Genomic DNA, 23357 nt, shown 5'->3' with positions numbered 1-23357 from the left:
GAAGTTGCTGACTCTTCCATCGTAGCTGGTTCGTTTGAAATTTTTACCAAGAATTGAATTCACTTCTTCGGTTAGGTAAAAAATATCGCCTGAATTGAATTCTCTACAATGCACCTTTTGCACCGCAGAGACTGGTGCATGCTTGGATCACTGCCACTTGCCCATCTCGCCTCTGAGGTAGGCCATGTAGCAGCGATCCAAGCATGCACTGCTATTTGTGGTTTAATTATCCAATTTACCAAAAAAAAAAATCCAGTCTCAAAATATTGACATCCATTCTGATGTCTTTTAACATCAGTTTCAGTAGAGGCTAGAAGATCATGGATTTTATGGTCAGCAATCAATCTACTGTCTTTTTCTAGAAAAAAAAATCAAGACAGCCAACCAAAAAAAAATATTAAGACAGATGGCAAATCCATTGGAATTCATTAAAATGATGATCTCGGACAAGAATCTACATCTTTGGTTGCTTGGATGTTTTGTTATGATTGAAGGATGATCGGGGAGTAGCACCTAACAGAAAGATCATACAACCATAGCAGTTGTTTGAAATCGCAGCTCAGGCTGAGAATCTGACAAGCATTTGAAATGGTAATATACGTATTAATTGTTAATCCTATGTGGACTACTGGAGAGTGGCTTTTGAGCATGGAGTTGCATCCTCTGAATAATGACTCTGCTGGGTCTCTTTTGGTAAAGCAATAGCACTTCCCGGACAAGTTAATTAATTAACAGCAATCTCCGGTCAGGCCGATACAGTTAGGAACGCTTCGAATCAACTCCGATTAAGACCCAATCAGTGACAAAGGATTGGTACAGATCCTACCAAAAAGTCCAAGGTGCAGACGAAATGTATTGCATTCTTGGTGGCTTATCCCAACGCACTGGTACAAATGGCAATAGTTGATAATCTCGCACCAGAGGGAAATCTTCAAGCAAGCCATCAAAAAATGAGCGAAAATGAAACAACACATTAGAGAAAACCATCAATAAGAACGCAAGATTTGCAGCCAAATAGCCGACTGCATCGTGCATAAGAACCTTGCCAACCCGTAAAATTATCAAACCAAAACCATGGTGGTCAATAGCCAAGGTCTTGCTGCAAGAGCATTGCACATCATTCGATAACATGGTTCCAATCAGCACCCTTCCAATAAATAGTGGTTTAAAACAACGGCATGCCCGCCGGACTTAGTCCTAAATCATGACCTTTCCGTCTCCAGGGCCCTCAAATTGCCTGGCAGTGGTTAGGAGGAATCTGGACCCAGAACTCAATTAAAAATCACACTCCACGTTTCAGATCAATGAGATAGTACAGGTATATTCTCCATGCAATTTAATAAGAAGGGAAGGAGCACAGTGAATCAGCGCCCACAAGCATAGCATTTCATTCACATACAAAATTGGCTGTTGAAGGAAACTTTTAAGAAATTCTTCTAACAGTGAATTCTCCATTTCCTTATTATTTTAAACAGAGAAATAAAACACCATGCCCTTTCCTCCGTTCTAGCTACTCTGGTTTTCCATCTTCGTGCTTCCCATCACCAAGTCCTCCTCCGCGTGTAGATATATTTCAGCAAAATTACTAAAGAAAAGCTCAGAAGATGACGGTAACGCTTGGCTACATAATCTGATAGCATTTGCACATACAGTGGCAATGATAGTAGAGTATAATAGCTGTCGATTGCATCACAGGACCACCATAACAAGTCATTCTTCTAAACATGCATAATAAGCTATTTCTAACCCCATACCGCTAACAAGTTCAAAGAAAGGCAAGATGAAGTCTCCGTAGTCCACCATGCAACAGTGTACGAAAATACAACAACCCATTCGGGTTAACAGCACCAATGTGCAGGCATCCTAAAGAGAGCAGTAGTCTTTGACCAATTGACATAACCAACATAAAGGATAACAAAGACTCTAAAGCTAAGTAGGTTAGATCCATATATCTATAAAATGGTGGAGCTAAAAAGGGGTACCAGCAGCAGGTCCGTTCAGCATCTTGTTAACCTTCTTGAGGAGGCCCTGCATCTCACCAACTAAGTTATCTCTTGCCTCTGGCTTCACCCATCAGAGCATCCTGTTTCTTTCACTGAGGTAGAAGAACCGGTCAAAGAAGTAATCATCCTCTCCAGGCTCTTCCTTATGTAAGGAAGTGGAGGTTTTGGAACAGGAACTGGTGATGATGGCGGAGAGCTTACCGCAGGTAGATAGCGGAGGCAGTAAGTAGCATATGGAGCCCCAAAAACTCCAGTCTTGTCTAAACTGCTAAAGGCCTTTTCTGCATCGGTGCTTTTCACAAACACAACCCGAGCACTGCCAGTCTCTTGTAGCAACTCTGTCTCGGTCTCGATCAAGACCCCGTACTTGCTAAAAGTGGAGATAAGGTCATCCCTGGATGGCAGTGTGACGCCCGGAGCAAAATTCATATGAAGAGCTGCCGGATTCCCGTAGTTATTTCCATCCTTCTTCCTCCTCTTCTGCCTGGATTTACCTTCATTCGGACCATTAGCAATGTCACGATCCAAATCAAGAACATGCAAAGTACCAGGTGCATTTTTGCCTTTTCTCCTTCTCTGCCCAGACTTACCTTCATGAGAGCGACCGCTAAGCTCATGACCCAATTCCGCTGGAGATTTTCCATTAGCAACTCCCTTGCTCCTGACCATCTTCTGCCCCAATTTAGCTGCTTCTGAATCCTGAGACAAATTCGCCGTGCTTTCACCATTAGCACCATCCTTGCCTTTCGCGCATCTCCTTGCCAGTTTACCTTCCACTGGAACATCAACAATCCGGGGGTTCCAAATTAACCAGAGCTTCAACAGTCGTGTCATCCTTCCTCGCCTTTCTCTTCCTTCCCACCTTACCTTGTTTAGAGTGATTTGCGGAATCAGGACCCAAAACTATCGGAGTTTCTCCACTAGTCCCCATCTTTCTTCTGCTTCCTCTTCCCCTCAGATTTCCCAACTTCAGGCCTATCCACTATATATTTACTAGGAGTTTTTCCATTCATGCCACAAGATTCAGTCAAATGCTTTTGGTAAGATACACAGTCAGAGCCACTAGAGTACATAGAGCTTCTATATATTGCAAAGAAGCCCCTGATTGTCTTCGCCAAGCGATTCCATTTCAGGTGAAGCGGATCAACTGCCGTGCAGAGGAACTCCGCAAGAACCTCATGCACCGAAGTGTTATCAACCTGGAATGAAGAAGTCATCCTATCCTCTTCCTTCTGAACTGTGTCACAGTTGCACTTCAAAATTGTCGGGGACTTGGGTGACAAAGGCCCAGAGGAATCGATACTTTTCCTCGGTGTCTTCAATTCTGCACTCCTCGGTAAGGCCATAAACTTTGTATACCCACTCAAATAAGTGTAGGGAGGCGACAAATACTTGCTCTTCTTCCGTTCCCGTCTACCGGAGCCACCCTCTTCTTCAGCCTTGACACCAATATTTTCCATATCTGACCCAGTCTTCTCATTCTCAGTCTTCTTCTTGCGCTTCCCAGACTCCACTTTCTCCTTCACCTTCTCCTCCACCTTGTCGTCCTCACCATCACTAACCTCAACAGCATCCAAATCCATCTCGGCGATGAGCTTTGCCATGCTTCTCTTCTTCCTGTTCCTGAACAACTTCTCCGCTGATATCTTTGGCCCCTTCACAACACTGTTCCCAGTGATCCAATACTCCTCCTCCTCCTTGCTGTCAGCCAAGTCCCCTGGTGGGACATCAAGATCGATCTTGTCCACCAGGTCCATTATCCCCCGGCGACGGTGGTACCCAGCCCGAACCATTGCTCCACCCCTTACCAAAGGCCAAGACCCAACTCCTTAGCATCGCGCTTTCCAGCATATCAACCACCGAAACATCACATGCCGCGTCACAGAGATGCTCATGGAACTCCAAAGGCGCGAAATTTACTACCGGAGCCTTCCCGACCTGGCCTCTGGCACTCGCTGGCCGGGCCTCCCGAGGCACGCAGTGGCAAGTGAGCTCGAGCTCGAGGCACCGCCCGATCTCCCCCAGGACGTCCTCCACGGCGCTGACAAAGCTCCTCGAGCTGCTCTGCTTCACCATCTGGTGGAAATCCAGCACGAACGGCCGCAGTTGCGCCGGGTGGCACCAGGCAAAGGAGTCGTCCCCGAAGTAGGCCACGAGCACCGACCGGTCCCTCCGGTGGACCCTCTTGGCGTGATCCGATGCTCGAGAGGGGTCGTACACCTGGCCCGGCCACCATGGATGGCTCTTGATCTTCCCCCACACGAAATCACCGACGGCGAAGGAGTGCCGCTCCTCCCTCTCGCCGGCCTCCGGCGGCAACCCCGACCCTAGGGTTTTAGCTTCCTCCCCCGGGGCCGGAGCTAGGGGTTCTCCCTCCGGCGGAAACCCTGGTTCCGAAACCCTAAGTCCCGCGAGGGCTTCTAGGGTTTGGGTTTCGGAGGGCTTCTTGGAGGAGTCGTCGCGTAGGGTTTCAGTGGTTTCCAGGGTTTCCATTTTGGGATTTCCTTTTGTTTTTTTATGACGGACAAGGACCGAACAAACAAAAGGGCAAAACAAGAAAAAATTAAAGAAGAGAAAGAAGAAGCACTGTACCGGAGAGAAGAGATAGAGCTCTGTGGAGGAGGACTTAGCGTGAAAGAAGAATCGGTGACGACAGGAAAATGTAAAACGGAGAAGGGGAGCAGAGGGCGAAGGGAAAAGAGTACCTGAAGACGACGGCTTATATTTGGAATATTTCTTAGAAGCAGCGGACCGACCGAGCGACCGAGTGAGAGAAGCGAGAAAGGAAAGGAAGGGGATAAAATCAGAGGAGCGAGGGCAGGAGAGGGGCTGTATCTTTCGCGCCAAAGAAGGATTCACCTTCCTTCGCGCGCCTTCACCGTTGGATCGCGCAATATCCGCTTCCAGATCCGCGCAGACGCATGAGTGAAGAGATCAAGTGCATTGTGATCTGTGCACGGTTAGATCCAACGGTCGATGTATCGAAAGAAGATCGATCGTTCCTTCGCGCGAAAGACACAACCCGAACCCCGGAGGGCGGGGGTCGGACTGCGTGTGCGTCGGACAGCGGGCCATTAAGCCGTGGCCTCCACGTTGGCACCGAAGAATTAACTTGGGTTTAGAAATATGGGGTCGAACGGTATTCAGCTTAGTCATCTTCTACCAGGTTCCAAGATGATGGCTGCCCCTGAAATATCCTCGGCATTTGCACTGCATTGCTGTTCGGTGTCTGACAGCTGATCTATCCTTGTTGGTACGGAAATAATAATAGTGAGTTTGAATAATCCCACTAAATAAGCCGCGTGTAACTACAATTATGGATGCAGCCTTGCAGTTTATTAGGCTCTGGCTCTGCTGAGTTAACCTGTCGCTTTCTCGTGCCCACATGGCACGAGGGGATCGACGTGCTCCCGGAGGAGGCCATCAAATCATACCATGCCACGTAGAACAAGGGATTTGGGTGACTTCTCTCAAGGCACCGGAGAATTTATGCGATGTCGCAACGAATTGTTAACCAAGACAAGCCAAGCTAGCACTACGTTTGGATGAGAGTTTGACACGGTTTTTTTTTTTTTCCTGTACGAATGAACGTACGCGTGCTTCAGTGGCGGTTTAGCTGTAGCTATGATTTTCGAACTTGTCATTGATGATTAGAAATACAAATTACGCGTAATTAAAGAAGCTGGATTCGGGTCATCAATTCTCTCAGCTTCAATATAACTGGAAGAATATTAGCTTGACCACTAATATATCTCTCTTCCACTACAAACACATACCAAATTCCATCATGCTCTTATTGTCCAATTATATTTTTTTTGGTAGGGATCCAGTTACATGTTTAGCTGGTGAAAACTAACTCGCTTCCATTAATACGGCTACGAATCCTGCATTCAATAAAGGAGCGCACGGCAAGGGAGGCACACTTCACCTTGGAATACTGCATAATTAAAAAATAATAATACCATATTTTTTTTCTTATGTAATTAAATAAGATATTACTTATTAAAAATAATAATCTATACACAAGCAATTGTCAAGAATCAAGCAATCCACAAATAGGAGGCAACGTAATTTTTTTAACCTAAAAAATCATTTAATGTGAAGGAAGAAACCACAAAATCTAGTCCAGCCAAAATCTTTTACTATTTAAAACAATGAAATTATAGTTGGTCTTCTCTACTTCAACTAGTGTACAAACATTATCAAGATTGAATTTTAGCTTGTACAAGAAGAACATTTATCGCCAATAGAATTTCAATAACAAACAATAAATTAATAGAGGATAGATTTTATATAGTGTTAGCGCTTTAAATAATCAATGGAGATGACTTTTTAAAGATCCAAATTATTCAATCTGTAGTTTTCAATGCCGAAAATAATATATCGAAATTTTTGCTAAATCTGAATAAAATCAACTATTTGATCATTCAACAAAGTAACACTCTTTTTTTTCAGTTCTTCTTCTCCGTTTTCTTCTTATTTTCTTTTCTGTTTCCGGCAGCCCATGTTACTCGGTTTTTCATGGTTATCATATTACCGGAAGAAGCTATTTTGGAAAACAAAAATACCGCCACATTATTTTTTTATAAAAAAAATTAAATGATACGGGTCCCATGAGAGGGACCACAACAACAGTAGGAGAGTTGACCTGCAACCCAGGCAAATACGCAACTAGTAAACACAAAAAGAGTGTATTTGTCCAAACAAACAGAAAAGGGAAGTTTATGCATGAATTTATACGTAGTCCCTTCATAACAAATTTGTTGTATATAAGAATATATGGTTGAGTGAGGACCTGAATACGTAGTCCCTTCTAAACCGCCAATGCTAGTATTAGACGACGTTAGCATCGATCTACTTAGAATAATTTCTACGTAATGAGTACAAATTGGGAAAACAACTTTTAAGCAAATGTATATACAGTGACGTGTCACTCCCAGATGTTACAGTCGATCCGGCATGTCATTATCGACCCCAGATGAGCATAGAAATACCAGATTAATCTGATTAGATGCACGATGACATGATTTCGATCCAACAAATACTGTTTTGTAAACTTCATTCCGTTGGATCGATGTAGTTTGGGATTTTTGGACCCAAAATCTGAGATGCAAGTTTGGGTTTTTTTATGTACGACCAAACCCAAATAATGCCATATCCCAAAATCGAATTTTTATTAACAGTGTTTATATTAATCTAATATCTTATTGTCCCGACTGATACAGAACTGTCACAACTTTTTATCCAATTACGCATTTCCAAGGTTCTCCAAACGATGTTCTACTTTGCACAACACGCCCAATTTGGATAAATTCTTTACGGTGGAAAAGCTGCTGTTCGAATCAGTTTGCAAGGGAAGCGACAAAAGAGAGGCTCGATCTTTTGGATGGGCACCCAAACAGCCAACACAAGCCGCTCGCCAGTCTCTTCTCCGACCCACGTTAAGAAAACAAAAACGGCCAATGTTGCTCCAAGATAAGAATCGCTTGCCAAAACAATTCACACGCTTAGAGGAGATCTCATAGCGCTTGGCACCCGTACTACATGCGGGTCGCATCCTCCTCGAAGGAAATTCGACCATAGTGATTGAGTGGATTCGAAGATGAAGATGATCAGTCGAGAACCAACCTTTGCTCCACGATATTCACAGAACACTAGGGAAGGCTGATTCCTACCGGGCCATGCATGTATATCGAAAGATGAACAGTGCTGCAGACTGGATTACTTCCTTCACGGCTCATCACTCGAAAGATTTTTTTTGGTTAGACTATAGGCTGTGCCTATGCCTTTGCGCAGTATTTTGTTTTTTGATTTTGTTGGCTGTTTTCACACTCATCAAGTGTAAGCCGCCGATGTAAAAAAAAAAAAAAAGGGGTCAATATTTGCTTTGTATTTCATTTAAATGAAAATAATATTCTTGCATTAAAAAATTATCAGGAATATGTTATCAATGGAATTTACAAAAGTTGTCAAATTACTCTGATTAATATATACGATCATCCGTGCAAGTACTATAAGGTGCAGGATATAGACTTGATTTTCCATCCATTTTCTAGGTAGGCTAGATGTGAATTGAGATACCAGATAGAGACAATTAATTATAATTTGCATCAATTTGAGGAAAACACTCATGCCATCTTTAAACATATTTAATATTGGCAATACTAGATTTGTCATGCATATCAAAGAGAATCAATAATAGAACTGCATAGTGAACAAAAAAAAAAGTGGAGTCTGGATTTTTTTTTTTTTTTTGTCATGACATTATATATATAAATGTGAAATGCATGTCTTGAGTATCTTACCACTAAAATCTTTTAGTATAATCTTTAATATGATGGTTAAAAATAAATGACTGCCCAGAATTTTATTTCCATGTCACACAAGAACGCATGGATGCTCGGTTTTATAAATCTTTTCTTTTTCTTGATTTTTAGCTTTAAGAATCCTTCCACCACCGATCGGTAGGTATTCTTTTCTTTTTCTTAACATATATAAAATTCCTTACTTTGGGCACTCATATAGTAGTCCATGCTCAATGAGACCACTGCACTTGAGACCATGCCTGGCCTTTTTTAGCCTTTACAGATGTCTTATGATGCTATTATATATTATGCAGGAACTCATCTCATTAATCAAAAGTTAAAATAAAAAAAATCAAGCCATTGGTATAACTCTAATATTTTCAAATATATTTAGCTTGCTATTTCTCCATACAAAGAAATATTGTTCTCTATCTAGCACCACACTGTAGTCAATAAAACAGCTATTCTCATTGGTCATGTGAAATGATACTAGTAAGTTTGATTGTCCTCGTTATGTACTACAAGAGATCTAACTGCAATTAATAACGATTTTTTTAATAGAAAATTGTAAATAAATGGAAACAAAAATTCCAAAAATAAAACCTTGCAAAAGGCTACCGAAGCAAATCTGCTTCCATTCATGCCTTCCCAGTAAAGCAAAGAATGAGTTTGCCGAAGCAATGGAAGCTATGCTTGGAGTGCAGCAAGATCCGAGCCACAGCAGCCTCCGGGGTCAAAATAAGTACTCCATATCCATTCGCTTATCAGCCGAAGGAAGCGAGCGAGCGAGGGCGAAAGCAAGAGAAAGCCCGCCGAGATGGGGAGAGCCTTCGTCTACGTGATACTCGGCGGAGGAGTCGCCGCCGGCTACGCGGCGCTCGAGTTCGTACGGCGAGGAATCTCCCACGGCGAGCTCTGCATCATCTCCGAGGAATCCGTCAGTCTGCTCTCATCCCTTCTCTTCCCAATTCGGGTCCTTTTCTTATTGCCTCAGCTGTTCGAACCTTGGGTTCCTGTTTGATTTTAATCTATTGAACGGTGATTCTACCAATTGGATTGGAGTTTTCGTCTGTTGTTTGGAATTCGGCAAACTGAATTGCTTGAAAATTCGATGATCGAAAGGTTTTGGTGTGGGATTTTGATTTATGGAGGACGAGGACTTTTCTTTGCTGCGTTTGGTTAGAATGCGATCTATTTGACAGTTTCTCGAACACCTAATAGCTTATATTTCTGTCTGCTTCTCTTGGATTTGGTGAATGTGGGTTCTTTTGGTAATTCGACATTTTAAGGGTCTTCTTGCGAGATTGTTGATTTTAAGGGTCTTCTTGCGAGATTGTTGATTTGGTTAAAAAAAAAAAAAACTAACAGTGAAGAGAATCAACATGTGAAGTGAGAGGATGCTTTAATGTTGTTTGAGCTGATATTTGAAGAACTGTTGGTTCTTTATCACATTTTGGCAGACATCACATGATATTACATGTTTGTATTGCTGAGAGATTCATTTGGTTTAGAACGTTTTGATGAGTAGTGGTGGCCTACTCTGAGCATTCTAGGCATCATAGTGTGCTAAGAAAGAGATGAGGGTTCCCATTCTTGCTTTAGAAAGCTGAGTTGAATCTGTTTAATAAAAATCATTCCAATCTTAAAGATTGGGGGACTATTATAGAGCTATAATACAAATGTTTCAATTATACTGATTCATTTGAAAGTGTAACATGTCTAGATGTTAAGCACCATTAAGGCACACATCTATACTATTTTTGATGTTTCATGTTAAGATACAATGCTTAACCCTTTTTTGTTTTATTGGAGTCTTCTCAACATAGAATTTTGCTTTATAACTAACCACATTTTGTTGAAATGATGATGGAGAATCAGCATGCTAAAGCAAGTTATATATTGTTGTCAAGAAAGAAAAACCTAAATAGTTAGAAGTTAATACTATACTTGATGTAGACCACTTTGGCCATTATGGATAGGGCAGGATAGGGTCTAGAAGCGAGATCTGTCACATTGGGAAGACGAATCATGTGCCAAACTTTTGGAGATCATAACTTGGTCATACAATGTCCGATTGAGATGATTTTCTTTTGAAATCGAATAACTTTTCGAGATCTACAACATGGCGCCTCTCTCTAATAGAAATCACATCCCATGGCGCCTCTCTCTAAGAGGGATTACATTCCTAGCGACCAGGCCTAAATTTCGTTGTTTGGACTGGTCATACCGAATATTTTCTTTTTGGAAAATACATTGACCGGATGCATCTCCTAATCCAAGAAGAATCAGGTGGAGCAATTGAAAGCAAAATTAATGTAGAAGTCAAGATATATCTTCTCTAAAATTTTAGCTTTTTTCTACTAGTCATATCTATTTTAGGAAAGTGAGTCCTATTACAAATAGGAGAAGAATTTGATTTGAATTGTGCAAGAGCAGACATCTCCATTATAAATAGAGGCTATGTACCTCAATTTTGTGATTATCAATTAAATCATCAATTGATTAGCAATGAAAGAAAAGGGGATGTATACCCTACTTTTTCAAAATTTTCATCTTTTTTTAATTTTTTTTTTGAGAAATTTGAGTTGAACGGGTTGAGACAATTCTTTTTTCTCTCCAATCAGATTAGTATAATTAAATGCTATAACTGAATGACTTTATAAAGCTTAAGCTGATAAAGAAATAGTCAAGAATGTATATTGAGCAACACTCCCCACGTGTGTGGCTTGGACCATGCACGTGGAGGGATAACTAAGTCAAGTCATACCAGAGTCAGGATAACAGATAACCTGGATGATTGAATAACAGAACTGGAGGGGTTTCGAACTCACCTAACTCCAGCAAAATTAAGCTCCAGTACAATGTTAACTAATTAATTGATCCTAAAAGCTTAAGCTGATAGGGAAAGGATCAAAAATATATGTCGGGCTTAACAACAAATATATAAAATGATAAACTCATAAAAGTTACAAACGCTATGTATTTGAAAGAGCTAAATGCCTTTGTTGATACTATCATGTTATCAACGTAGGAGAACCTTAGAAGCACCAAATAATGATGTTAGATTTGTGACTCATATTCTAGGAATTCAATCATAAGAAGCACCAGATACATGTGTTTCGCTTAAACTTCAATCATGGTGACTATATAACTGAATAAAACAAGCTTTAAAATAGTGTAACTTTTTTGCTTATTTGACTGTGCATTCCATTTGCTGTTGACATGGGATTTTCTTGATTAAATTCTGTGTTGCTGGCAGGTTGCACCTTATGAACGGCCTGCACTGAGCAAAGGATTTTTACTTCCAGAAGGTGTCGATTCAGCACTGGTTCACTATTAATGAAATTGATATGCTGATAAAACATATAAAACAGATTTTATTTCCCCCATATCAAATATGCATGCTTCTCATCCACCGTATTGAGCATACTCTCTTCTTTTCCTACACAAGCACATCATCAATGTCTTTGTTTTAAATTTCTATTCACCTTATCTTGTTACACTTTCAGTTTCATCAAGTGATGATCATAGCTTAAAAATCAGTGAGTCACCGACTCAAATTGGAGTCTGCCCCTGAGTTGAAATCTGTGACAATTTATTTGAGACTCAGCTGATTTATGGAGCTCAGAAGCTCAGTCATTTTACAAATCAACTCAAGTGGCTAGCTGAGTCTTGACTCTTTGTTGTCCAGCATTTTGTAATTCTATGTCCTCAATATCTCTGTTCAATTTTCGCATATTGTCCAGTTGTAGAGTATTCTATATCAAGAATTGCCTAGGTCTTCAAGTCAATTTGATGCTCTGAATGAAGACTTGTTTTACCTAGAAATTGAAATGCGGTGGTGGCGACATTCTTCTCCTATTTGCCTACCAACGCATAAACTAAAGTTTCAAATGGCACCCAGCATTCTTTAGCATCCAAAAGCCTGTCTTGTTTTACTATTCACTGATAACATGAATTGAACTCCACATTTTTACTTTTCTTATGTAGGATATTCTATTTTTAGTGCTAATGCTTTATACCACATATTATGATCTTCGTACTTCTTTTTCTGCATACTTGGACTTGATATTACACTATCGTTACCTGCAGATCCTGCACGCCTTCCATCATTTCATACTTGTGTAGGTGCCAATGAGGAGATGTTGACACCGAAATGGTATAGGGAGAATGGTAAAGATTTCTTGATTTCTCCTAGATCTTCAGTTCCAGTTGCTGTTTCTTTCATTTGGCATTGTTTTCAATAGCATTTTTTTTCGTGTGCTTTAATTTCTTAGCATGTAAATCAACTTGGCTAACAGAAAATAAACTGCAGGATATACACGCGACTGAAATAATATTTTTGATAATATATTAGTATGTTTGAGGAATCTCAATAGTGCTGTATCATGTTTATGGTTTGAATGATATATAAATGTAAGCACGTACTGATATAAACGTCCAAATGTTTAAGATATAAAATTTGGGTGTGTAGGACCTGAAGCAGACTCTCTTTGTTGTACTTTATGCTACTGTAATAGGCACGTGATTTAGTGCATTGGCATTCTTGCATGATGATCTTAGAATTCAAAGTTAAAAACCTGAATCGGCATGGTTCGCCACCTTTTGTTTTAGCAGAACTGAATCAGTTACATTTCGGTCCTCCTCTCTATTCTCTAGGTTCAGTAGCAGTTCTTTACCATTAATGGAGTTATTATAGAATTGTAAATTTGGGTGTATTTTTGATGTAGAGTCTGAGGAAGGGATGTCAGTAAGACAAGTTGTTACTGCTCTTGTAATTCTGTACATTTCCTATATATATATATGTGGATTGGGGGTGGGGGATACAGTGCAGTTTGGTTGGGATGCAGTGGCTAGAACAAGCATTGTCTTTTTAGTTCTATTCAATTTGGAAATCCATGGATAAATGTCTTCCTCATATGACACATAATATATGCAGGAATTAGATTGCCTTTCTTGTCTTCTTATTTCTGATTGTTCACCTATATTGCCTATTTTTGGTCAAAAACTACATTTGTTCAAATTTAAGCTATAAAATGTTCTGTAGTGGGTAGGGGCTTAGGGCCAAAGGTTAGGACCCACCAATCAGTAATTGTAGGGTCAGCAAAGCATCAGATAATTATTATTTACTTTATCCTACACATCAAGCAGAATTTAGTTTGAAGGGTTCCGATAAACCTAAGGTTTCACAATTTGTATCAACCGTGGAATCTTATTCTCCATATACATATTTGAAGGTAAAAAAAGTGTTATTACCAAAATGCCCACAATGTTTATCTATTCAAATTAGAAATTAAAGTAGCGGGTGCCTTACCATGCCAGTCATGGGATGACACGGCATAATACTGTTTCGTGCCTGGTCATGCTCTTCGCATGCCAAGCTGTGGCCAACAAAATGAGTTGATGCCAACCTAGATCAATAGATGCCTGTGGGTGCTGGACCAACACAAAATGGCATGGACTGATACAGACTGGCAGAGACTGTTAAGCATGGCACGAATGTTCCATTTTACCATTTTCTTACCTGTCTGGCATGCTTCACAGCATTGGCTCTGCACCAGTATGTCGCTATACCTTTGTCCTTGACCCAGATTGAGCTTACACTTGCCGACTCTTACACTTCAATGCATCAATTTCCAATATCTTTTGCTTTTTTGCTATGACTCTCCTGATATTGTACCTGCCAACTCATAATGTTTATAAATAATACGATATCTCTTTTTCATTACTAGGAGCTTCTAAATGCAAAGTTGTGGCCTTGCTTTTCTAGGCATCGAACTTGTTCTTGGAACTAAGGTAAAGTCTGCTGATGTGACACGGAAGACATTGCTTACGGCAACTGGGGAGACTATTAGTTACAAGATTCTCATCATTGCAACAGGTGCTCGGGTATTGAATCTAATTTCTTTCTTGTATAATTAAATTCTTATCAGTTATAATTCTATGAGAGACTTTAAAAGAATTTAAAATTTTAAGCAGTATATCCGGAGCCATACTTGCCGATCTATAATGCCAGTGTTACCTTGTAGGCTATAAAGCTCGAAGAATTTGAAGTGAGGGGATCTGATGCTGAAAATGTGTGTTATTTACGCAATTTGGCTGATGCAAGTAGGCTGGTGGATGTAATGCGCTCTTGTACTGGCGGAAATGCTGTTGTCGTTGGTGGTGGCTACATTGGCATGGAATGCACAGCAGCTTTAGTTAAAAATCAAATAAAAGTAACCTGGGTCTTCCCTGGGAAGCATTGCAGTAAGTATTTAGTGTTCTGCCGTACTTTTATTATAAATGCATTTCAGCAGTCGCCCTTTTAGATGTATACCTTTGCAATTCCGAGTACACTGCATAATCTGACTAGAATCCTGGCCGTGTTTACAGTGGGTCGTCTATTTACACCAAAGATCGCTTTGTTTTATGAAGACTATTACAAGTCAATGGGAGTTAATTTCATAAAAGGAACAGTGCTGACATCATTTGAAAATGACTCAGGGAGGAAGGTGACATCTTGTTCTATTAATCATCTCGGCTGCAGTTAGTTAAACTTTATACTTTCAGAATGTTGGTGTATCCGGATCCTGTAGCAAACAGCATGATGAATGCTGCTCGGCATCGAGCACCACACAAGCCACAAAGTCGTAGTGTGATGAACTTTGCTTTGGGCTACTTAGATTTTGAGGAGATGGTCAAACATAGCATATGGAAACCATCATAAAATGCAATTTTGCTGACCGGAACCTGGATCCGAATGTTAGCCTGAGAATCAAGACTTAGGTCATTGTGGGGTTAGTACAAAGTTGAATGCTATGCAGATTTTACAGCATATGGGAAATGATAATAGAAAAAGGTCATTTCCATTTAAATCTTGATAAATATTGGATATATATAGAGATGCGAATATTCTCAACACAATAGGCTTTACAATGTTTATATTGCTGATTCTAGGAAGTCTGAAGCTGCATATTCTTTGCTTATAAATAGGCATGCATATGATCTTATGCAGACAGTTAGCTATTAACTTCCTGGACTTCAGTTCTATGTAATATGCATCATAGTAGCACTGCTTACCACATTATTAAGCAAAATATTATCTTTTTCTTTTTGAAGAACAGATGTTTAGTTTTTTTTTTTTTCATGAGAAACTGGAGCTATTATGTTTAAAGCTTTTTAGACCTAGATTACGCCAGTTGATTTTAAATTATCTTATATTTGAGGTTTTATATTTCAAAATTTTCTTTTTAACTGAACTTTCCTTTTTTTTTCCCACTATAAAAGAAGAATAATTTGTCCAGTGTGGGCACTGTCTAGGGATCGATCGACAATTTAGGCACCTGCAAAATTCAACTGCTCTCACTAGCAGTAATTATTTTATCTGATTGGCCCTGCTACAGGTGACAGCAGTGGTTCTTAAAGATGGCAGACGCCTTCCTGCTGACATGGTTGTGGTGGGCATCGGCATCCGTGCAAACACCGGTCTATTTGAAGGTCAGCTGAATATGGATAAAGGTGGCATTAAGGTGAATGGACGAATGCAAACTAGCAACAGCTCCGTGTATGCTGTTGGTGATGTTGCTGCATTCCCGATCAAACTCTTCGGCAACGACGTCCGGCGACTAGAGCATGTCGACTCTGCACGAAAGACCGCAAGGCATGCAGTGGCTGCGATCATGGCACCTCGCAAAACTGGCGACCTCGACTATCTGCCATTCTTCTACTCCAGAGTCTTCACACTATCTTGGCAGTTCTATGGGGATAACGTTGGCGAAGTCGTCCACTTTGGTGATCTTTCCAGTGGGAGGTTTGGTGCATATTGGGTCGACCAAGGCCGGATAATGGGAGCTTTCCTTGAGAGTGGAAGCAGAAAGGAGTACGAGGCAATAGCAAAGGCTGTTAAGCTCAAGGCGACGGTCGAGGACATGGCTAAGCTTGAAAGAGAAGGCCTTGAATTTGCTTTCCAGGTAAGCCAGCGGGCAATGCAGGAGAGTGGGCTTGTTCTGGAAAGGCTGACACCGTGTGCATGGCATGCCTCGGCTGCTGCCGCTGCGGCTCTGTCAATCGCTGCATTTGCTTACTGGTACGACTGGTGGCGCCCGATATGGTGACAATTATAAAAAAGAATTACGGAAAGAATTGGTGCAGCATCTATAGGAATGCATTAGAGCCAACACCAAGTGGTTGAAGGTAGAGGGAGGCTTTGTTGCAGTGCGGTGAGAGCTTCTCAAAAGGGCTGGCATGAGTTCAGACCTTCGTAGTCACGATTCGTCTTGCAATGACCATCTTGTGTACCCCTCTGTGACTCTGTGTGTGAGATCGAATGAGCTGGACCTGGGCTAAGTTATCAAAGTAGTCCATAGGGCTGGCCCAATATACTGTAAAAGTTTGATCATGGTCTAGCCCATTTGCATCCGTAAAGGTCGATCCAGCGTGTAGTTTTCCAATTGGAACTTTCTTTTTCTTTTCTTTTTTTTTTAATAAAAAAAATGAACCTCAGAACACTTGCTTTTCAAGCGTTCGTTTGTTTAATACATTCAAAGATAAATTTTATATTTTAGAAAAAAGAAAAATGTGGCGGCAAATTTTATCTTTTGCATTATAGATCAGGATGGCTACCCGAACTTCAAATAAACAAATTTAAGACGGGAATAATTTATAATTAATACCTCTGACATGTGGTGGCAAACTGTTCACTTTAACATCACAGATTAATTTTTACAAACGCCAAAATTGCAGAAAATTGTGTTTGTTGTGTCCGGTGTCTTTAACAGATTTTGAGTTCTAACGCTTCAAAGTTTTGATTAAGGTTACTCATGTTGGATCTGAGGGAAAAATTCTCTCCATCATGGGCCATGTTTAATATACCCAATGATGCCACCCAAGACCGACCTCCTTGAGATGATTTTTATTTAGTTGGTAATTTCATTGAAAAACTGGTCACCGGATAAGTCTCATGAGCGGTCAATCATCATTTTTATATTAAAATAACGGTATTCTATTTTTTCTATTATTAATTAATAGCTTTCGTAACATAGCATTTAACGTTACCATTTAGCTGTTTCTCGTCCAGACAGCTGCGCTTCAATTCATGACAACGTTCGGACATTTCTTTCAAACTTGGCTTTTCACACCTCTAGTTGTAGGTAGCAATCTTCAAGATTAAACTGGACTCATTCGCTTAAATCTCTCCGACTACACGGTTTTTTTAACGGCAATTTTCCATTTACGGCTCCATATGTGGACAAAAGAGACCTTAAAATATTATTTGATCTCAGCTTATTTAAACCCGAATGAACTGGTTTCTGAACCCAGCTGCATTTATTAACAGCTCGTAAGCCATTACTGTATTTCAAAACTTTAGCTCGCCAGTGGCAAGAGAGTCAAAGCCGTATAACCGCTGCAAAAGCAACTGATTTGGTTACTATAACTGGAAGTTTTTACATAGAAGCAGAATTCTAAATGCTCATGGATCACATACATGACCCCAATATTTCTACAAATACTGTGGTTTTTGAAAAATACAAGCTACATCTCTGTTTTCCTGCAACCTAAATCTGTAAGATCAACTGGCACTTCTGAACCGGATGGCTGTTTTATTTCATATGAACTGCTAACGTCAAAAATCAGAGACGTAAGCAACCTCTGTGATGCAGATTATTTATTTATTCCTAACGGAAGCTGCCAAAAAAAAAAAAGCACTTGAGATATCATATTGACAAATGAAGACATGGTCAGCTTATGATTTGTTCAAGCAAGCAAAAGAATGATGAGCTAAAATATGCCTAAGAAAGAGAATGAGATTATCAGCTCGGAGGTATATGACAAGTATGAAGGTGCAATTACAAGTGTGAGAATAAGTTAAACCAATGCTTTTCTAAGAATTAAAGGCCTTTCAAAATTAAAACCTGCACTCTTACTGATGAAACACGAATGTGCCGGATGATGAGACAAAATCCGGGATGAGGATATGACAAACTTAATATGAGATTGTATGACAAAGATGAAACCATATAGAGGCTACATATGAGACAGACCAAAAAATAAAATAAGAGGCATCATGACGAACTGTGTATACAGAAAAATATATAGTGTAATGAGATTTCGACCATATTATAGTTGGAGCCTATTTACATAGGCCACATGCTTTTGTGCATTTCATCTATAACAATCCACGACCTAATTCTGTGTAAGTACTCAAGATCTACCCAACGAATAACCGATATAGGACTAAACATACGCCTGCACGGATCCTTACATGCTCCCTCTGTTTAAATCCCGATGTCCTTGTCGGGCTAATGGTGCAAATCCATTCAAATCTAATCACAAGCACCACGATCAGCTCGTGGTCAGCCTCAATGGATCCGTGCCGCAGTGTCTCCTAGTTCACATAGGTTATAGGCCTGGTCCGCTCTGATGCCATTTGTAACAACCCAGGACCTCACCTAAAATAGTTAGCTAGAAGATATTATTTGGGTGTTCCTTTGTAAGTACCTAAGATTTATCCATCGAATAAATGATGTGGGACTAAACACATGCCTGCACGGGTCCTCACACCATTAGTTTGCTATATCTGAAGCAAGACATCCTAGCATATAATCCATCATTATCCTACTACATAATTAAGGTTGCATGGAGAATGGATGGACCCGCTTGAATTAATTCGAAATTAATCAACCCAACACGAACAAAAATCATTTGGATTCAAAAACATGACCAATTTCGAATATGGATTAGAGTTGTTTCACTAAATCCCTAATCCAAACCCCACCTAACCTGAGTCAATACAAAACTAGAATACTATATATTTCAAGGACTGCCAAACTGCCCGGTTCGGGCAGTGCCGAACCGACACGGTGTAAAATTGGGTTGGTTCGCCTATTACTTTCGGTTCTGGCCGGTATTAGTTCGCCTATTTCTATCGGTTCCGGCCTCCCCATACCGGTCGAAACCCATACAAAACCGGCCGGAACCGGTCACTGACCGACCGGAACCAGGTCGGTTCGGTGTAGACTCGGTGTGAATCGAAACCGGCCGGTTTGCATCGAGTCAACTCAGTTCTAAATCGGGTTGACACTGTAGCAGCCAATCGAACCGGATTGACACTGCAACAGTCAATAAGCATCAGGTTTGTGTTGGGAAGGACAATGGGCTAAGCGCAATATTCCACACGTTCTTTCAGCTGATCAGCCACAGCCACAGTCACAGGAGAGCCAGTCACCACATGACTCCTTGTCTGAGACATCATCTTAAAGATATGATCGAGAGATGCTTAGACGAAGCCACTATACTACCCGGTTGACTCGGTCAGGAGGGCAACATATCCTTCCAGCATAGCCAGACAGAGAGGAGCACGAAGGATAAAAAGACAGCTACCCAGCACATTATAAAAGAAAAACAAAAAGCACTTGCAGTTCGAATGGAGAGTGTTGAGAAGTCAGTACACTCAGATTCAAAGATCAAAAGCAGCAGCGATGACAGTTCTAATAGTTATGGATCTTTCGGTCAAGAAGAGAGTGGACAAGAGACCACTATTTATGAGACAGTCGCAGGATGATATTCGATTCACTGGTGAGTTCCACTTTACACATACTACACAGAATAGGGACCACGGTACACGATCTGGTAGAGCCCGCAAGGATACGATTGCATATAGGAGACGAACTCCTGTAAGTCATTCAGGAGGACACAATGCCGCTGTAGATGACCTCGCACGTGGAGTAGGATCTATAGACGTATCAGGTTCCAAGTTGTATATTGAATTTTAATATCCGCAGCCACAGGCAACCTATGATACATATAGATACACCACAGACAACCAATGATTCATACGGATACGGATATGGTGCATCTGAGGCATCTTCCAGTAGCTACTATCCTATGCAACTCGGAACATCTTACAGGTCGGATTTTGCTGTCGGCATATTCGGATGGGCCCTTCCATAGCCGTATTATCAGTTAGAGGACACCTTTCAGAGCAAGAGCTTCAGTGAGAGATCCGAGAGTGCTTATTGTTGGGAATTGTATCCTAAATGTCAATCGTCAGCATATTGATGATTGAATATTGTAAATAAATTGACAAATTAATAAAGTATTATTTGGCATGATTCATCATTTCATCTTCAAATGAACTCTTATATGATGAAGTCCTTAGGACTTATGTTATGATAAAGGAGGATTTATCTTTGAGTCCTTAAACTTGTTCGCGACCAAATGATATGTTGTTACTAGGACGACAACATTATCGAGATTAGGTCGTTGTGTGACATATACGTTGGTTGTCCTCTTAACCAAGGAGTGTGGAGACACTGGTATGCCATACAGGTGAAGTGTAGGAGTACATTTCACTGAACGTGACCAATTCCGGAATGCTCTACTGTCGAGAGATATTCCGAGTGGATATGGGTATAAGTTTGGCCCTCTGACCTGAGACCGCAACCTGTGACTAGCAAGCAACTCACTGTACTTTGGTACCGGACTACCTGAATTTCTAATTCAGTGACGGAAGGTCACTGGGTGCAGTCAAGTACTTGCGTAGTCAGTTGTGAGTCAAGATGGAATTGACCCCTCCTGGAAACAGGAATAATATCTTGTGATTAATTTAGCAAAACCTTGGCCAGGGTAATCCCAGTGAGGAGTCACGGGATATCTAAAGTTAATCACATAATGGATGTACTAATTATAGGGTTGACAGTGAGCTCTAAGTCATCCTGGCATTAAGAGTCAAAGGGATTGAATTATACAGTAACCATAGTTCAGGATTCCAGAATATTTGCTTCGCATATATTCGGCCTATTCGGACGTCGGGTACCATTGCTAGATGGTCACATCGATTAGTGTAGGAAGTCGTTCCTATACTACCGGCTTAGGTTCGAACCCTTGAGGTCACACGCATAGAAGATTCCTGATTGATCAAGAAGGCTGATGAATGATTAAGAATCATTCAGGGGTAATTTGGTCAATTCGATTGGCAAATTATCTTATAAAATAATTAAAGTAATTATCGGAGGATTAATTAGTAATTAGATTGCTAATGAACTCAATTGGATTGAGTAATTAGACTAAGGATGAGCCAAATTGAATTAGATTCAATTCTGGGCTCAATCAGGGTTTTTGACCTGATTGGATTAGGTCTGAATCAAGAGGACTTAGGTTGACCAAATTAAATTAGATTAAATTTGTGCTTAATTAGGGATTGACCTAATTGGATTAGGTTCAACCCATGGTAATTGAATCATTCTAATTGTTAGGATTTAATTAAATTAAATGGGTTTGATCTGAAACTATTCGGATCTTGAAATCCACTTGTCACATATCCATGCATGGCGCCATAAATTGATTTTTAATATGATTAAAAATTAATTTAATTTATTTAATGGTGCCATGGGACACTTGGCAACATCAGGGACCTCTTTCATCATTAGATGGGTCGAAATGGAGAGATAAATTCATGAAAAGAATTGGATAAGATCAAATTCTCTCTCTTCATGACATATGCCATCCTTATCTTTATCTCACTTCTAATTAAGGTTGAATTTCGAATTTAATCACCACAAAATCACCACGTGACCCTCTAATCTGATTAGGGGCATGGGAATTTCGAAATTGAAAGAGGGAAGTGGCAACATGATGAATGGTTTAGATTAGATCAAGCTTCATCATGTAATGGCACATGAACTTGAATTTTGAATTCAAAATTCAAAACCCCACAAAATCCTCCACAAATATGGGATGGTTGGCATGAAGTTAGGTAGGAGAGCAACATTAAAAGGACCTCCATCATCTGGTGGTCGAATTCAAGGAAAAAAGAGAGAAAAAGAAGAAGAAAAAAGGGAAAAGAAAAGAGAGGAACCCTAGTTCATGCATGGAAAAATTCTGCATTCAATCTAGCTGACTTCTTCCTCCTCTAAGTCCATCGCGCCATTAGTGTTAGGGGTCCCTGATAAGAGTCTTTAGATCAGATCTAAGTCCTCTTCAATCCCTTTAAACCTTTCCTCCAAGTTCTTCCAAGAAGGCGGATCAAAAGTTGATAGTGTTTGGAAGATCAAATTTCAGCCTCAAGAAATTCTGCGCAAGCTAGCACTTCCGCAGGATTGGATCTCTTCAGGAACTTCGCGTGGACTTCTCGTAGAGGCCATTCGTGTGCGTGGCTGCGAAGTCGAGGATCAGATCCACAAGTTTCATCCATCATAAAAGGTATTAATCCTACATTAATCTTTTATTATGGTGTCAAGATCTAGGTCTGATTCCCCGAGGTTTTACCCTCTTTTGGGGCTCCTCACGGAGATATCTCCAGAATCCATTCAATGGATATTCGGAGATTAATCGGAATAGAGTTCTTAAGTTTCAGATCTGATAGTTAATCATGCATGAAAGTTTTAGCATAATTGTTTAAACGATTCCGGCATAATCCTATGTGTTCTTAAGGTGCTGATTTCTAGATTTGATCTTGTAAGCATGCATGAATTAAATTGTTTGATTCGATTTTTCCGCTGCGTTTTAAAACTTAAAAAGAACTACGTATGGCTTGATCCCCCTTATGAAGGGGTACGTAGGCAACCCGATCAGGTTCAGCCATGGTTTTAAAAAAAAAAAAAAATCCGCATGCTTAACACCGAAGAACCTAGGATTCACTTTCAGTGGTATCAGACCAAAGGTCCAAGAGTTGTGACCGATCTCCGGAAACTCTCACGCGTGATCGTGTGACGAAGCGTGGCTCTCCGTCCGGAGGCGTATAGAGATGCGTGCTCTGATAGGTATACATGGGTGTCACCCTATTTTTAATAGGACCGAACCCATGTAGGAGTGGAGACTACCCCTTTCAGTGGCATCAGAGCCAGGTTCATGTTTAAACTTTTATGTTTTAATTCTTGTAATTAAATATGAAATCATGAGCATGCTTAGATTAGATCTAAAGTATTTTTTATGATTGATTTAATTGCTGATTATGCATGATTAACTAGATCTGAAATTTTGAATGCATATGATGCATGTTTGTGTTAAGATTTGTAACATAAATAAATCTGAAATCATAATATTATTTAGATTAGATCTAAATAAAATT

The 23357-nt window shown here is 40.3% G+C and overlaps 2 protein-coding genes across 4 annotated transcripts; one reads left to right on the top strand and one right to left on the bottom strand.

The window, feature by feature from the left end:
* Nucleotides 1-1770: 1770 nt before the first annotated feature.
* Nucleotides 1771-4802, bottom strand: LOC103702061 (DNA (cytosine-5)-methyltransferase 3A-like). Of its 2 annotated transcripts, none has more exons than XR_003384664.2 (2): nt 2205-4790; nt 1771-2095 (listed from the first exon to the last, which is right to left on the bottom strand). XR_003384664.2 is itself a non-coding variant. In XM_026802590.2 (2 exons), exon 2 carries the CDS (start codon nt 4494-4496, stop codon nt 3732-3734), a length of 765 nt encoding a protein of 254 aa, XP_026658391.2. In that variant the 5' UTR covers nt 4497-4507; nt 4709-4802; the 3' UTR covers nt 1771-3731. The 2 variants fall into 2 exon arrangements, 1 of the variants encoding a protein (XP_026658391.2); XM_026802590.2 differs by having other exon boundaries at nt 1771-4507; nt 4709-4802.
* Nucleotides 4803-8934: 4132 nt separating this feature from the next.
* LOC103701999 (monodehydroascorbate reductase 2, peroxisomal-like) lies at nt 8935-16809 on the top strand. Of its 2 annotated transcripts, XM_008784257.4 has the most exons (7): nt 8935-9245; nt 11568-11619; nt 12401-12481; nt 14079-14197; nt 14338-14557; nt 14684-14802; nt 15694-16809. In XM_008784257.4, exons 1-7 carry the CDS (start codon nt 9126-9128, stop codon nt 16402-16404), a joined length of 1422 nt encoding a protein of 473 aa, XP_008782479.1. In that variant the 5' UTR covers nt 8935-9125; the 3' UTR covers nt 16405-16809. The 2 variants fall into 2 exon arrangements, with proteins under 2 accessions (XP_008782479.1, XP_038982984.1); XM_039127056.1 differs by lacking the exon at nt 8935-9245 and having other exon boundaries at nt 11594-11619; nt 14041-14197.
* The last annotated feature ends 6548 nt before the right edge of the window (nt 16810-23357 follow it).

The sequence above is a fragment of the Phoenix dactylifera genome, chromosome 6 (assembly GCF_009389715.1).
Source record: "Phoenix dactylifera cultivar Barhee BC4 chromosome 6, palm_55x_up_171113_PBpolish2nd_filt_p, whole genome shotgun sequence".
Lineage (NCBI taxonomy): Eukaryota > Viridiplantae > Streptophyta > Magnoliopsida > Arecales > Arecaceae > Phoenix > Phoenix dactylifera.
This window is presented reverse-complemented; position numbering and strand designations above follow the sequence as displayed.